The 15,056-nt window shown below is 53.7% G+C and overlaps 1 protein-coding gene across 1 annotated transcript in view; it reads right to left on the reverse strand.

Annotated features, from left to right (window-relative positions):
• Positions 1 to 13,727, reverse strand: part of CSRP1 (cysteine and glycine-rich protein 1) — a 21,200-nt gene extending 7,473 nt beyond the window's left edge. The window contains exons 1-2 of the mRNA XM_004685260.2: positions 13,628 to 13,727; positions 4,588 to 4,700 (exon numbers count right to left, since the gene is read on the reverse strand). Of these exons, the coding sequence (XP_004685317.1) occupies positions 4,588 to 4,699 (112 nt within the window). The 5' untranslated portion in view covers position 4,700; positions 13,628 to 13,727. The remainder of the gene's footprint in view (positions 1 to 4,587; positions 4,701 to 13,627) is intronic.
• Between the last annotated feature and the right edge of the window lie 1,329 nt (positions 13,728 to 15,056).

Genomic DNA, 15,056 nt, shown 5'->3' on the forward strand with positions numbered 1-15,056 from the left:
GGGGAGCAGAATAGGCAAATCCACTGAAATACACTGCTGACGGGGGCAGCGGGAGAGATGGGAGAGGTCTGCCGTGTCATGTGGGTCAGCTCCCTGGTTGGGGCTCAAACTCCTGCCGCAGTGGCTGGCCATAGCTTGACAACACTGAGACCTTAACCCTGTGTCACCAGGGAGTCCCCAAGATTCAAAGTTTCTAGTCTCAAAAATCACTGTGCCTTAAATTGAAGAAACAGGGAAGAATGTCCTGACTCCTGTGAAGGAAAGACTAGAACGGGGTGAGTTAGGACTGGAATGCTTTAGAAAGTGGGGGGTGGGGAGGAGGAACTTCTTTATCTCCAGGTTCATCTTAGAGGAGAGCTGTGCCCAGCTGTTCAGAGTTAAACAGTTCCTGTGGTCCGGGGGAGTCAGACCACCCAGAGTGAAACCCCAACCTCCCCCCACACTCCGCCCCACCAGCTGTGTGATCTGTGTGATCAAAATAATTGGGCCAATTATTTTTCCTTTTAGCCTCAGTGTCCCCATTTGTCAACACAGATAATAACCTACCTCAAAAGGTGGGTGTGAGAGTTACATTATATCCAACATTTGATGGACTTAGCACAAGGCCCTCACACAGCGGCACATAATCAGCATTGGCTGCTCGTAGTGTATCATATGTAAGATCAGCAAATCACATGCCTCCAAGCTCCCTCCACTTCTCTCAGCTCTTTATTTCTTTAGGTCTCATCCTAGAATTATAGTTTGGGGCTATGCTGTTTTCTGAACTCTGATCCAGTGCACCCAAGTGGACCGTCACCCCAAAAACACCTTCTGAAGATGGAAACCAGTGCAGAAGCCACTCTCCCTTCCCTGACTAGGCTGTCGGCTCAGCTCCTTGCAACTTGCCATTCTCTCTCTCTTTTATTTTTTTAAGAATTCCTCCTTTATTGTAAGATTTTTATTTATTTTATTTGCATAAGAGAACTAGGGTGTAGGTCAGAGGTATGGGGGGGGGGGTGAGAGGATTCTCCAAAGACAGAGAGGGGATCAGAACAGGCATATGTATTGAAATACATGCTGAAGGGAACAGAGAGGGGACAGGAGAGGTCTGTTGCGCCATGTGGGTCATCTCCGAGGTCGGGGATGGAACTCAGGCCATCTGGGTGGGCCTTCAGGGTCGTAGCATGGAGACTTAATCCCGAGGCCAACAGGGAGGCCTGATACCCTCTTGCCTTTATAGGGTCAAGCCCTCCATCAGCTCCTCTCTCATACCAGTGCCAGGTTAGAGACTCAGACTAAATAAGGACCCTCCTGTCCTTCCCTTGAGGTCCCCACCTCATTCCAGTACTCTGGGCAGCCCAAATATGGAACTTCCCACGGCCTCCCCTGAGGCTTGGCGCCCGGGAAGGAGCAAGAGAGAACAACAGGCCAGGACTCCAACATTCCCTTCTAGGGTGGGAAGTAGAAGCTGGCCTCGAATTGCTTCCTGTAAGACCCCAGTTGAACTGGAAATTCCAGGACCAGGAGGCAAGCAGAAAGCCCAGGCAAGGGCCATTGAAGGAACCAAGTCCTTTTTTGAGCAATTTCCCCAGTAAGAGGTCAAGAAGTTCAACCCAGAGGAGACCCCTTCTGAGGGCTCCTGTCATGCTGACTGAGCCCTGACTCAACTTCCAGTCACTATGTCAAGATCCCTCTGTTGGCCCCATCCTGCCTACTGGGACCCACCTGCAACACCCACCCGGGTCCTCTGTCCTGGGTGCTGTAGTCTGGTCACCTCTATTCTCGAAGACTCAGGTAAGGTAAATTTATTTGCAGATCTAAATAAATTTCTACCAAATCTTAGCTACAAACTAGTGATGTGTATTTATTAGAAAAAAAAACATACTTCCAGATGCTACCTGTGCGGCTTTGGGATGCTGTTAGGAAATACAAGGAAATGGCAGCCCAGGTGAGAGGTGGGAGAGATGGATTCTCTCCGCTTCTAGAATGAAAACCAAGGCTCACAAGAAATGTTCAAGCCCATCGCACTGGCCAGAAGCGAGGTCAGGCCAGGTCCCAGCCCTGAGGACCACACCTGTTTATTTTCTGCCAGCCTCCAGTGCCTTTCAGGTAGGTGGAGCGTGTGGGGCCAGAAGAGGGTGACAGGAAACTCCAGCTTGCAGGCAAGGAGTCACTGGTATCAGCGGGTGGGCAGCATCGTAGTGAGCCATGCTGTGCTCATGTCCTGTGCCTCTGGCGGCTACTCTGGGTGGGACTGGCCAGAGCAGCTGTGCTTTCCCGGGCCTGGGTGTTCTTCCCAACCTGCCCCAGGACCAGGGCAATGGCGTGAGGCAGGCCCCCACTACAGAGCTGGGCCTCCTGCCTGCGAATGGGAACTGGCTGCCTCTGGGGCCACAGTGCCTATCAGTCCCTGCTTCCGGCTCAGACACCACGCCCAGGCGCCTCCTCTGACTTCCCCTGTGTGTCCCAGCCCCTCCAGAGAGAACATGGGTGCCCAGCTGAGAGGAATCCAGAATCAAGGAATGGTCAGATTCTTTTGGAGATCCACCAGGCCCTGCCCCTCCAGGGCCTATGGCGCTAAATGGTCTCTAGGCCTAAACCCTGCTGGTCTTTCTCTTCCTGTGGAGGGAAAGGCCTTTGATTCTGGGGATTATTCTAAACTCTAGAAGTCAAACTAAACACACAGCACGCTTCACGGGAAAAGAGAAGAGAGGCCCTACTGTGTGTTCATGCTGCTTTAGGCACCCGGGAAAAGCATGCTGGGCGATGCCTGGCTTTGCTGGGTCCTCTGATGCCCAAGAACTCCACAGTCCTGCATCCAGACACAGCTCCTCATGCTGCCGGTTTCACAACACCCAGCCCTCTCCTCCAATGCCCCCAGCCGAACTTTCTACAACTGTTTCTAATCCGCAGCACTGTCTCACACCGACCCAGGCCCATTCCTTCCTTCCTATTTCACCCCCTGAATTCCTGGCTTCCCCTGCTGCCTGGCCAACAGCCTGTCCTCTGCAGCCCACAGCAGACAGGATGCCGCTGGGCCATGCTGGGCCCTTTTAATCCATGATTAAGCAACATTTGAGAGCAAAGAAGGGCCCTAAGGACCCCACATGGATCCTCTTCCCAGACACTGCCAAGACTTCATTCCCTCTGGAAAATATTGCTAAGTGTAGTGAACTGCTAATTACAGGATGCTGCTGTGGGCGCTGATTCCCGGGCTGGGGCTCTGTGAGCTCAGTGCTCCCCAGCATCTCATGTGACCTCACTGCCTGGTGGGGTCTGGGGGCCCAGGCACCATGCTGGTTTGTCCACCACAACAGGTAGAGTTCTGGTGAACATGCAAGGGAGGGTAGCCCTTGACCCACCTGTGTTCTGACCTAGAGCATGAGTCACCTGGGACAAAGCCACCAGGTGCTCCCAGCTGATGCGGGATGGGGGGGCCCCCCTGCCCGGTCTCTCAGATGGGTGGGAGCTTCAGCCTTCATATCACAGCATCTTGCTCATAGACTCTTCAACATTGTGTGTGTGTAGGGAGGGGATCTATATGGGGGGGGTGATGTGTGTGAGGGGTGTCTGTGGTGCTGCGGGAGATGAATCTGCCTGTGTGTTCTGTGCATGTATGGAGTATGCATGGCTGGTATGTAACACCTGCTGTGCGTGTGTGTGTATATGTGTGTAGTACCTAGCTACTTTATTTGTTTTCCAGGCTCCCCTTCTAATTCTCCCAACAGCCCCATGCGGTAAGTGTTTTCTGCCATGTAAGAATGAGAAAATCACAAGAGAAACTAATCATTTGCCTATTATGGCACAGAGAGTAAAAACTGATTGCAGACCCAGCCCCGCCCTCAGGGAAGAGAGGTCTTGCTGCAGTTTCTCTTCCTCCACCCCAGGTCCTCTGCTCTGGTCACAATGGACCAAACCTCCTGGGTACCCCGAGGGAACACTGCTCTCACACATCCCAGCACAGCACCAGTCAGCAGGTTGGGGGGCGGTGTCAGGACCCCGGGCCACCTGGGGCTCCCAGGCCTGGGGTCTGCTGCTTTCCTGCTCACCCAGGCTTGGAGCAAGTCTTGCTCGGGGCTAGGCGAGGACGTCAAAGAGCCTCCCCGGCCACTTGCTTCTAGCTCAGGCAGCAAGTGGGAATGGGAAGTGAAGAGAGAATGGAGAACCCAGCTTCTCCTCCAGACCCAGCTACCCAGAAGGCCACAACCTTAGTTGCCATTCCAGGGGGATAATCTGGTTCCAAATGCTGGTAAAACATTGGGCTAAACGTGTCTTCCTCTTAAATGAGGGGATTGTGGCAGGGAGAGAAAGAAGAGAAAAGGGAGTGGAAAGTTTTCCTAACCAAGTCTTTACAACTTGGCTCTCAGCCACCAAACACCCGCCACCCCCCCCCCCCCCCCCCTGGCCAGTTCATCTCCTTAGAAGAAGCGGCTTCTGAGCGGAACAAAGAGGCCCTTAAGTGTTTCCCTCCCCAGCTGCGCTTCAGCCAAATGTCAGGCTGTTTATATCCCCCGGGACCAGTTCCTGGGGTGTTGACAGGCCCAGCCTGTGGGGGCAGGCCCAGGTCCCCGTCCCCTCGGCAACAGCAGACCCGAGCCCCACACTCACTGCACAGGAAGCAGGATTTGTGGAAGCTGTTGCCTTCGCACTGAACCTCCTCAGCAAAGTAAACCGTCTTCTGGCACACCCCACACTTCTTGCCTCCTCCCCAGTTCGGCATTCTGAAAAGGAACAGAAATGGGCATTACTGCTCCAGGGAGGTGGAAACAGATTGTCCAGGACAGAAGCGCATCCATCAGCGGCTGGGAAGGAAAGAAAGGCAGAGCCACAGCCCCAGAGGGTCCCACCTCTGAGAGGTACTTCCTCTGGCTTGCTGCCCACAGTCTCTTCAGGGCCCTATTCTGAGGGTTCCTTCCCCAGGCAGACTGACATTGGGGGTGCAGCTTCTCAGCCCCATGCTAGGTGCACTAAGGAATGCACTGAAGCGAAAGGCCTGGGCAGGGGCAGGGGTGTGGCTCTTCGTAGGTGGGCAAAGCAGACCATTGTGGAAGGTTCGACCGCACAGGGGAACAGTGATAGAAAGCGCAAAGGTGGGACAACAGCAACTGTCACCTGCCAGGAGGGAGAGCAGGCCGATGCCGTGAGCGTGGCCGGGGGCAGTGTGCTTTCACTTAACCAGCGGTCATCACCCAGGGCTCATTTCACAGTTATTCCTAAAGGATATGCCCAGGCTTTCTACTGTCTCTTGTACATAAGATACACCTCACCTAAAAGTTAAAAGCCAAGAGGCAGAAAAAAAGATCAAGGGGCAGAGGCAGGCAAACAAGGCCCAGACCTCAGGCTTCAGAGCCTGCTGGGTCACAAGGGTGGACACGGGCCTCGGCTCAAGCAGAGGGACCCCGTGTGCTCACGGCGCGTGTTCATACAACCGTTCACCAAACGCTGAAGGGTGCACACAGGGTGCCCCAACACTGAAAGGCACAGCCAGGTTCACGCTGTCTACATTGTGTAGCTCCATAGCCTAGGACACGCAGAGGGGTTCAATGGGGGTGTGTAGGCTGAGAAAGGGCGATGGGGTGGTGGGAAAGGAGTGATGGGCTGGAACCCCAGCGATCTTGCTGTGTCTCAGAGGCTTTGTCAAAGTGGAGGAACTAGGCACGTTCTTCATTCTGTTCACTTTGTCCTCCCACTCCTAAAAGTTGGGGTTCTACCCTGCTCCCTGTCTCCCCCAATCTCCTATGCCCCCTGGTGCCTGCAGTGCAGGCATGCCTAAGGTCCTCCATGCCTAAGGCTTCCATGTACCTCTGACCGTGGCCCCCTCTCTGAGCACAGGTTCATCCACCCCGGTGAGCAAGCCCACCTGGATGGTCTACGGGTATCTCAACTTCAATACGAGTGACCCAAACTCATTGGCTTTGTTCTCAAACTTGGGGTTTTTTTGTTTGTTTCATTTTTTCTGACTTCTCTATTTTTGTTTGTGGCAAAAATTCCATCCCTAAGGAATCTTATCTCAAGCCTTAGAGCAATGATATGCTCTCCCCATCCCCCTGAGCTGCCGCCCACTCTATGCTTCCCTTTATCCATCCCTTCACCCCAAAACCAGGTGCAAGCTCTTTAGACTGTCCCCTCTCCTTCCTCTTCCCCCTAATCCATCACCATCACTCTTAAGCCAGTCCCACGCCTGCTCCCTTGAATTCCATGCTACCATCAACCTTTTCTCGTGGGCCCCCCAATATTCAACATGGCATATGCCTAGGCCTAACCTAATCAGCCCGAGTTTAAGGGCATAATTCAAATCATGAGATGAGGAGGGGAGTTCTGGAGGCTCTGGAGAAGAAACAGTCGGGATCTTCTGAGGGTGTCAGCTGGAGGCAAACACATTTTTCCCCTGAAGGAGAAGAGAATTCTGGAGTCGTCCAGAGAGAGCCAGGCATCCCTGGACTAAGCCACAAGTGGGGAGACAGGGCCAAGAGGCAGAAGAGAAGGAATCTTTAATCACATCAGCCAGCCACAGAATTAAGCTCCAACTGAAGTTCAATCTATCGCTACATTTTCCAGTTAAACAAACCAATAAATCCCCTTCACTGTGACAGCCAATTACTGTACAAGAGAACGCATCCCCAGAGACAACTACTAGGGTCACACAGCTTCTGGAATCCCCTTCCCAACCTACCCCCTACTGAGCAGCCAGGTCTTTTTTGTATCGCTTCCCATCCAGAAACCACCCTTGACTCCCAGGCCTGAGAAGCCTGAGAACGAAAGCGCTCGCCTGGGGAATCCCCACCACTATCGCAGTAATTTTCCATCTGCTCCTGTTTCCCCACCTCACACACCATCAGGGTTCAGCCCCCAGGATGCCAGCGAGGGTCCTGTCACCCTTAGTGTCCAAGCACGGAGCTGGGAGGCCACCCTGGGAGACTGTGACGAGGCAGTGGGCCAAGCTGGGCTGCGGTCCTCTCCCATGGGGGTCTAACCGGCCACAGTGGCCCAGGCCAGAGGCAGCCTCCCCTTTCCAGGCTCCGGGCTCCTCAGGTCCACACACATGATGGCAATACCCGCAGATAAGGTTTCTCTCATTGTTTGTGAGTGCTGTGTTTCCTCAGATTACAGGGTCAGGCCCCTGGTGCCCAAGAACTCCAGAGGCTTCTGCTTGTGAGCAAGAACTCAGGGTGGCAAATCCACAGGATGTGACCCACTAACCAACCACTTCATCCTCCTCTTCCTTCCTTGCTCCAGATCCCTGATTCTATTCTGGCAGCCGCCCCTCCACAGGGCCATTTGAGGACCCCACCCTCAGCTCCCAGGGCTGAGTCTGGCCATCCGAGTCTGCCCAGTCTCCTGTCACAGGCAGCTCATGGTCTTCAGATGTCCTGGGGGCCCTGCATGGGACCTTCTGGGGTAAATATGCCCATTCTTATGGCTCTACTCTGCTTCTGATGAGGGCCGGGATGGGGTCCCTGGACAGAGGACCATCAAGTGCTGCGCCTCGAACCCTTTCACACATTCCATTCCATTCCCATGACCTGGATGTGAACAATAAATGGCCACTCTGCAGATAAGGAAAGAGGAATTAGGGAGGTCAAGCCACTCGCTTGCCATCACTGAGCTAGAAGAGACAGATCGGGGTTCCAATGACGGTCATTCATCTGTGTCCTCACCCCAATTGCCAGGCTGTCACAGGGCTGTGTGTCAGAGCGCCTCACACGGAGGACAACGGTATGTCATGGTGGCCCTCCCCTGCCTTCCCAACCCCAGACCAGAGGGGCAGGCGTGTCCCTAGGAATACCCCTAAGGGAGAAAGTTGCCCTCACCTCGCTGTTGGGAGCCCGTCCCAAGCCGTGTTTTGTTCCCAGACACAAAAGTCCTCTTCTCCCACTGGGGGAGCCCCATAGCTCCGGACAGGCCTCCCTTGTTCTCCCTGGCTCCCTGCCGCATCCAGCAGGCCCCAGGGAAGCAGGAACATGGGCGGAGAAAGGGTGAAACCCAAGGCGCTGCCAGGGAGGAAAAGCTGCCCTCTGATTGGGCCAATTCTTTACAGGCTGCAGCTTGGTTGGGGGTGTCCCTTTGGGAGCTCAGACGAGGGCCCCAGCACCTCTGGATGGAAGCCATGACTGTGCCCCAATCGGAAGGGTCCCAGGCAGGGGACCCCATTTCCTCTATCCGCATGAAGACCCCCTGGGTGAACCCTGCCTGTGGGGAGATGTCTCAGCTGGAGGAAGCCCCAGTTACCTCCTTCTCCTTTCTGCCCAGCCCCCTCTTCTCAACAGCCAAATTCGGCAGGCAGACTGCCTAGGAGATGCTGAATTGCCTTAAAAGGAAACCTGTTTCTGAGCTCCTGGAGTGTAGAGAGGGATGCCTGGCTCCTTAATTGCCTTTCCAGTTCTGGAGAACAGGGGCCCTGCCTAACACTGAAGGGAGACTCGTTCCTGAGGTCAGAAGTCAGTGGTTCTCCCGCAGGAAAGTGGGGTCTGGAGTCACCCCTCCCTAGATGGATGACCTCGGGCAAGCTCCTTTCTTCTCTGAGCTTCGATCTGCTTGTCTCTAAGCTGGAACACGCAAAGATTTCCTGAAAGCTGTTCAGACGATTAAATGAGGATCTATGAAGTCTTGGCACACTGCTCATTCCTCTGAGAAGCACTAACAAGACGGGCCCAGCCATGTCTTAACATCATCCTGCCAGATGCGGGGCCAGATGTCTACTCTTCTTCCCAGCTAGTCCACACTTGGAAGGAGCAAGCCTTGAAAAGCAACCTACCAAATAAGGATCAGGGATTCCTGACTTATCTGTCATCCTGAGTCTGGGACCGGGGACTTGCCCTTGCGGTTAATGCCCCCAGGCTACCTGAGATACAAGACTTGCTTGTATGTTGCTCTGAGTGACCAGGGCATTCTACTGTCCTCGTTATCACGCTGTCCACCCCGGAGCTGCAATGGTTCCTTCAGAGTGCCATTCACACTGGAAATTGTCCATGTCCCACTTGTTCTTTGATGACCTCAACAGCTGGAGTTTTCTGCTGAATGTATTGGGTTGGCTATTTTCCTAAAAAGTCAGAAATTCTCGGGACTGGCTGGAAATCAGAAGTCAAAGATTGGTCTCGTATTATAATGCAATATTACTTAAATGAAGAAATAAGTAAATAAAATAAAATTGTTCCCTCCAAAAAGAAAAAAAAGATTGCTTCCTGTGAGAAGCACCTCGCTTGAGTTTTTACTGCCCACACTTCACGAAACAACTGTCCCATGAAGAGTTGTATCCAGACCCTCAATTTTGAGAGGACAGATCCAAGATGGCAGCCTGAGCCCAGCAGAGGCTGGAGAAGACAGCGCGCAGACGCCGAGCCGAGATTATGGGTCCAGTATAGTTAAGTTTAAGAAGCCACTTTAGGGCCCTCCCTGGTGGTGCAAACATAGCTGTCCACAGCCACTGGATGTGAGTTCGATCCCCAGCCACGGAGGTGACCCACATGGCGCAGCAGACCTCTCCTGTCCGGCCTACTGCTCCCCTCAGCAGTGTACCTCAATCAATCCGCCTGTTCTTTTCCCCACTCTGTCTCTGGTGAGTCCACTCTCCCCTCACCCCGCACCTCTGGCCTGTTACTCCAGTTCTTGTAATGTATCAATAAATCTTTTTTTTTTTAAAGCCACTTTAGAAACATGTAATTTTAGGACCGGTGCTTGATGGAGAGCCCCCTCTTATCAAACCACTTACTTGATGAGCCACTGACACCACGTCCTTATTGCTCCACTGGAAACATCCCATCTGCCATTCTCAAATCTCTTGTTCCTCAGGGCCAAAGAGTGCTTGCTGAGCACAGAGCTCCGGTACCAACCCACTGGGTCTGGTAGAGACCTGTCAGGTGCGCCACTGGAAATGTGCTGCTAGCATTACCTGGGCTGGAACCTAGCCAGGTATTCAGGAGAGCTGCCATCCTTTCCAACCCACAACTCAGCCTCTTCCTCCATACCCCCACATCTGGAGGTCGGTCGAGGAGTGGAAAAGGAGGGCCCTAGCCAGAGTTCAGAGTTGAGGTCTTAGAGGTGACATTGAAAGCTCAGGAAACAGACATGCCCTCAAAGTTATGTTCATTGATGGAGAGCAAGGGACAAATGGCGGCTTGGCGCACAAGTTCGGTCTCAGCCCCCCATAACCCAACACATGATTTCTTAGGAGACCTGCACACGCCTCAGCACTCAAGAAGTGAGTGAGCATCACTGAGCCATGATTTCTCTGCTCTGGGGGACCCAGGCTGCCACTCCAGCTCAGCCCTCTCATTCTCTGTGGTGGGGTTTTTCTCTTCCTGAGTCTGTGGCTCTTGGCATGTGGGATTGTAAGGGCGGTGCTGGCTCTTCCTTCCCTGCTACCCCCCACGCCTTTTCCAGCAAACTCTCCACCCTTGGAGTTCAGAATCCTGAAGGTCCACAAAGGTAGAAATGGGAGCCTATGGTTTCTTTTCAGAATTGCTAAGCTACTCCAGGAAGTCTTGTGTTATAATAAGCATTCACAGACTAATTCATAGATGGAGTTTCTTTGCATGTTTTTGTAAAATCTGGAATGATACCAACTGGGAATGGTAACAGCTGGTTATCTCAGACTGAAAGGGTCGTAAGGACTTTTTCCTTGATTAATTTTTAAAAAGCAAAACCAAGTGTGCTTACAGACCATATAAAAACAGGTTGTCTGCGGCTGACCTTTCAGGAAGCCCAGCCCACGCTATCCCTCTAGAAAGAACTGCAGGCCCACTAGGCAGGAAGCGTCCGCTTGCCTGGTGGGGAGGGGCCTGTGTCCATCTGCAAACCTTCTATTTCTTCCTCTTGTGTCACTTTGAAGGACCAGACGCCGCCTTTGGCCTGGGGAAGCACTGGAAATGCCAGTGTCTGGACAGGCTAGCTGCCTCGGTATTTACACACTTTACCATACATGGGAATTGCTCCATGCTGACGTCAGACAAATTCCTGGGGAGCTGCGTAGCTCTGTCCGTCATTACCACAGAAATCCCTGACAACTGGAAACCGGCTGGAAAATGGCTCTTGTCAGTACTCGGTATACCCCTGCCCACTCCCCCTACTCTGCATGCATGTGTGTGTGTGTGTGTGTGTGTGTGTGTGCGCATGTGGTTCCCAAACAGGCTCTTTTCCAGGCTTCTCTTCCCTGAAATTCAAACACACATTAGACTTGCTGGGAATCAGACCCCTAACTTCCAGGGCTTCCCTCTTCTTGGGCCATGCAGTTCTAGCCCTGCTCCTTCACCCCCCACCGCCCACATTCCAGAGCCCCATCTTCCTTAAATGGTCTCCAATTCTCTGCAAAGCTCACCTGTTTCACAAATGACAGACATTCCTTGGCAAGTTGATCTAGAAATAGGAAATGTCAAGCAGCCACTACAGATAAAGACTCAGGGGTGGGGAGGCTGGAGAGCAGCCTGCCTGTCTGAGGGGAGCTCCACAGGGCGGGGGCTGTAATCCCAGCAAGTGACACTTACCAGCTCTGAGTGAGCCTCAGTGCCTCATCTGAGAAGTGGGAATATGGCACCCACCTGGGACCACACGTTGGGGTCAGCATAGAGATGCCTGCCTCCTGTCATCCAGTGCTTGCTGGTCCCTTTTGTGCCAAGCATGACAAACAGTGGCCTCAGAGGACAGGGTCCCTTCGTTCTCACTAGTGCCTCTTTGTTTAAGGCCTCTCATTAACACCTCCGTGAATGCCAGGCTCTCCACAGTGCAGAAGGAGGCCAACTTTTTACAATAAGCCCAGTTTGCATAAATATTTAAAGCTGTAGCAACCCACCATGAAAGTCTTCCCAAGTTGCTTTCCCACCAGGAGACCCACAGTGAATAAAAACTATGCCTCCCTCTCCTGCCTCCCCCAACCCATCCTCAATTCTACTCACAAGGAAAAGCTGGCTGGTCACTACTCACAAGGTCACTGAGTGTCCTGGATAGAAACTCAGCCAAAAGCCCTTTCCTACCCTATTCATTTTCCAAATATTTACCCATCACCAACCAAATGTCAACAACACACTCCCAGGCTGCAACCCGCCCGGGGCAGACATGCTGGCCAAGAAGCAGAACTGCAGTTAGAAAGCAAACCCCTGGGCCAGGAAAGGCCGCGCCAGGGTAAGACCCGGCAGAGAGCCGCAGGCCGGCCTTCACGTTCCCTCACTGCTAATCGCCCGCTGCGCTCCAGTCTCCCAGCTCCTTAGCGGACCCTCTGCAGCGGGGTGGGGAGTGGGGGGGCAGCCAACGGGGCGCGCCTCCTCTGGCCACACCCTCCTCCGGATCGACCTTCTTCCCGGTTACACTGCCCCCTGCCCCGGATATCCTCCCGGAGTGCCCAGAATGGGCGTTGAGGCTGCCGTCGCCAAGCTGGGGTGCTCCGACAGGAATGACGAAAGTTACCACTAGTAGCTAAGGGTTTAAGGCTGGTGTTTCAGACCTAGGAGCTGGCCCTGGGCGGAGCCTGCTTAGAGGCTCCAGCGCTGGTGTTGAGCGAGAGCAGGGAAGCTCAGCAGTCCTGCCCCCAAATCCCACCCCGGGAAACCCCCAATCTGCACCCTGAATGACAGACCGGCACCCAGCACCTCGTGTTCCTAGGAGGAAGGGCGCAGAATGGGGGCAAAAGGGGAAGAGAATCTACGGTGTGTAGATACTTCCAGGGGATGCCCCCCCAAAGACTGAGAGCACTTAATTAAGTCACAAGCCCAACGTCGCCTGTGTATTAAGTGGCAAAATTCAGTCTGTCAATCCAACCTCGCCCCCCAAGATTCAGGCTGCCTCTACAATGCACTTCCTTCTAGAGCTCAGAGGATTTCTTGGCCCCAAATGACAGGGTCTCTATAGCAGGTTCCTCTTAGTGGGGAAAGGAAAAGCCGGAGGCTACCCGCTTGCACAGCCTATAACCTGATTTGAATGGATTGCAGCAACACAGGAGCCAGCGCATACAGAATATTCTAGAGTTGATGACACGCCGGCTTCAGAGGCCTCTAGATGGGGAACATACCTCCCCATGCTCTGTGTGCCCAATACCAGCCCTCTTTTACTGCCCAGCTGTCGAGGGCTGAAGCCACTCAATACTCACTGTGGGATCACTCAGGCTTCAGTAATGTCCCCATCTAGTGCCAACTCCTGGGCTGGAGGGAGGGGAACCATGGCAGCTTCTAGTTCTTCCTTGAAAACACACCTGCGCTCAGGCTGGCCCAAAGGCAACTGGTACGCCCCACCTGCGTGCAGGCTGCCCAGAGCAGGAGCTAGCGGCAGGGTGGCACGGATGCCCTCATCCCCCAGCTGTACAAAGCGCATCATTGGGTCCCAGAATTGTCAATTGTTCTGCCGTGGGTCCTGCGGGCTGGGGGTGGGGGTGGGAGTGGGGGCAGGGTGTGCGTGCCGGCGCTCAAGTCAGGGTCACTCGGGGTCCATTTGTGTCCAGGAAGCCCTGGGCTGGGTGGGACCCAGTGCCTTCTGGAAAGGAAAGCGTCGCCCCGGCGGTCGACGGACACTTATTCCGACTCTCCGCCCGCGACAGCCCCCTGGCCGTGGCACTTGGTCGCCAACTTTCCTTGCAGCTCTGGTGGTAGCGGCGGCGAGGCGGGACAGAACCCAGGGCGCTGCGCTAGAGCCTGGGGCGCCCGCGAGCAACCCCGGGCACACTCACCTTGCAGGGGGCTCCGGCGGCGCACGGGCGGGAAACCTCTGAGAATCGGCGTCTGGGCGGGACCTCCCGCGCCCGGTTTTGTTCCGCGTCTGGAAGGCGTGTCCGGGACCACGCCAACCAGTGGGCTTTGCACACTGCACCACTGCAGGGCTGATGTCATGGCGAGGAGCCCAGCGCAAGGCCCCACAAGGCCCCCCACTCCCGGGCAGCTGGCCGGCGGCTGGGCATGGGAACCCGGGACGCAGACGCCCACGCCGCCCTCCGGTGTCTAGTCCCAGCGGCCCTGCGTCTTACACCTGCCCTGAACCTCTGGAAGTTTTCTTATCCCAGGATTTTTTTGTCCTCCAGATGGGAGGGTGGAGTTGGAATCTGAGAGATCAGACCGGGATAAATTTCTGAAAGGTGGAGGAGGGGAAAGGTGGAGAAGGGTGTTAGGCTGGCCTGGACCGGTGGACCGGGTCGGAGCCAAGTTCTAATCCTGCCCTTTCAGCTGTTAGCTGACAATAAATTCTCGGGGATAATTAGACAAAGTTTATTAGATCATCCAAATGAAGGTCGCTCTGGGAAAGCGGTCCACGGAGCTGTGCCCCAAATACATGTGTGAAAGGAAACATGAATTAAATGTGGGTCTGGACGAGAAAATAAAGATAATGATGAACAGCTATATACCAGAGACATTTTATGGGGGTGGAGTGGGGAATGGGATCAAAAACAGTGGGGGGAGGGAAATGCACTGGACTATGGTGATGGTACATGGGTGATTTGGTGATGGGAAACCCAAGGGGATTGCAACTGAGATGGGGAAAATGCACAAAAATATGTAAAAATAAACTAATATAATAAAAAAAAAGTCTAAAGGGGGGAAAAAATGTGGGCCTGGAGAAAGGAAGCCATATTAACAGGTCGACAAGAGTTTGGATTTAGTTTGTTGGGTAGAAGCAGTGAGTCACTGCTGTTAAGAATGTAATTGTTGTTGACAGTGGAGGTGTCTAGCTCCAGGTTGTCCTGCCCTAAAGCTATGCCAATGCAGAAGGCAGACCATGCAGGACTTATTTTTTTCCTCACCCCCACCCGACCAATGCACTGCAGAGAGGCAAGAATGGGTGTCCATTGTTATTTGATTTATTTATTTATTTATCAACCTGAGAAGACTGACTCTATCTTCAGGTAGCAGAGGATGGTGGCCTGGCTTTGCTGTATTGCCTGCTAGACCGGATTTACAATGCCTTCACAAACCTGCCAACTGGCCTTGGCCTGGACACAGCCCAGTTGGGCCTGGGGCATTGCATCTGCGAAAGTGGGAGAGATAGAGGAGTACTGGGGAGGTGAGGATAAGATGCTAGGAGCCTTGCTGCGGCCAGGGATGGGAGAACTTGAAGGGTCTTAAACATGGAAGGACAAGGTTTTGTTGAAAAAGTGTTTGGGGTCC

Source organism: Condylura cristata, unplaced genomic scaffold (genome assembly GCF_000260355.1).
Source record: "Condylura cristata isolate star-nosed mole 26May11 unplaced genomic scaffold, ConCri1.0 scaffold00018, whole genome shotgun sequence".
NCBI classification, from domain to species: Eukaryota; Metazoa; Chordata; class Mammalia; order Eulipotyphla; family Talpidae; genus Condylura; species Condylura cristata.